General features: G+C 39.2%; 1 protein-coding gene across 2 annotated transcripts in view; it reads left to right on the forward strand.

The window, feature by feature from the left end:
• LOC119591424 (dipeptidase 1-like) overlaps positions 1 to 306 on the forward strand; it is a 285,765-nt gene that overhangs the window by 251,522 nt on the left and 33,937 nt on the right. For both annotated transcript variants that reach the window (XM_037940165.1, XM_037940166.1), the window contains exon 11: positions 195 to 280. In XM_037940165.1, the coding sequence (XP_037796093.1) occupies positions 195 to 280 (86 nt within the window). The remainder of the gene's footprint in view (positions 1 to 194; positions 281 to 306) is intronic.

Below are 306 nucleotides of genomic sequence, written 5' to 3' on the forward strand. Positions count from 1 at the left end.
TACAGAATAAAAATTAAAAACACAATACTGTAAAACATTAAAAAACCGTTCTTGCTAATTAGGCTAAACCCAACCCCATTTTCCTTTCTTTCAATTTCCCTCAACAAAATGAAACTATTGATACAGCAACTGCACGAATCTCCCTATCATTCCACCATACTAAAAACCACCTATAAATCTCCCCCCCCCCCCCAGGCCATGAATGGTGGGATCGTCATGGTCAGTTTCTACAATCATTTCCTGACTTGCAGTGAACAAGCTACAGTTAAGGACGTTGTAGGTAAGTCCCTCTTTGTTTATGGTAAG

This window comes from Penaeus monodon, chromosome 28 (genome assembly GCF_015228065.2).
Source record: "Penaeus monodon isolate SGIC_2016 chromosome 28, NSTDA_Pmon_1, whole genome shotgun sequence".
In the NCBI taxonomy this organism is placed as follows: domain Eukaryota; kingdom Metazoa; phylum Arthropoda; class Malacostraca; order Decapoda; family Penaeidae; genus Penaeus; species Penaeus monodon.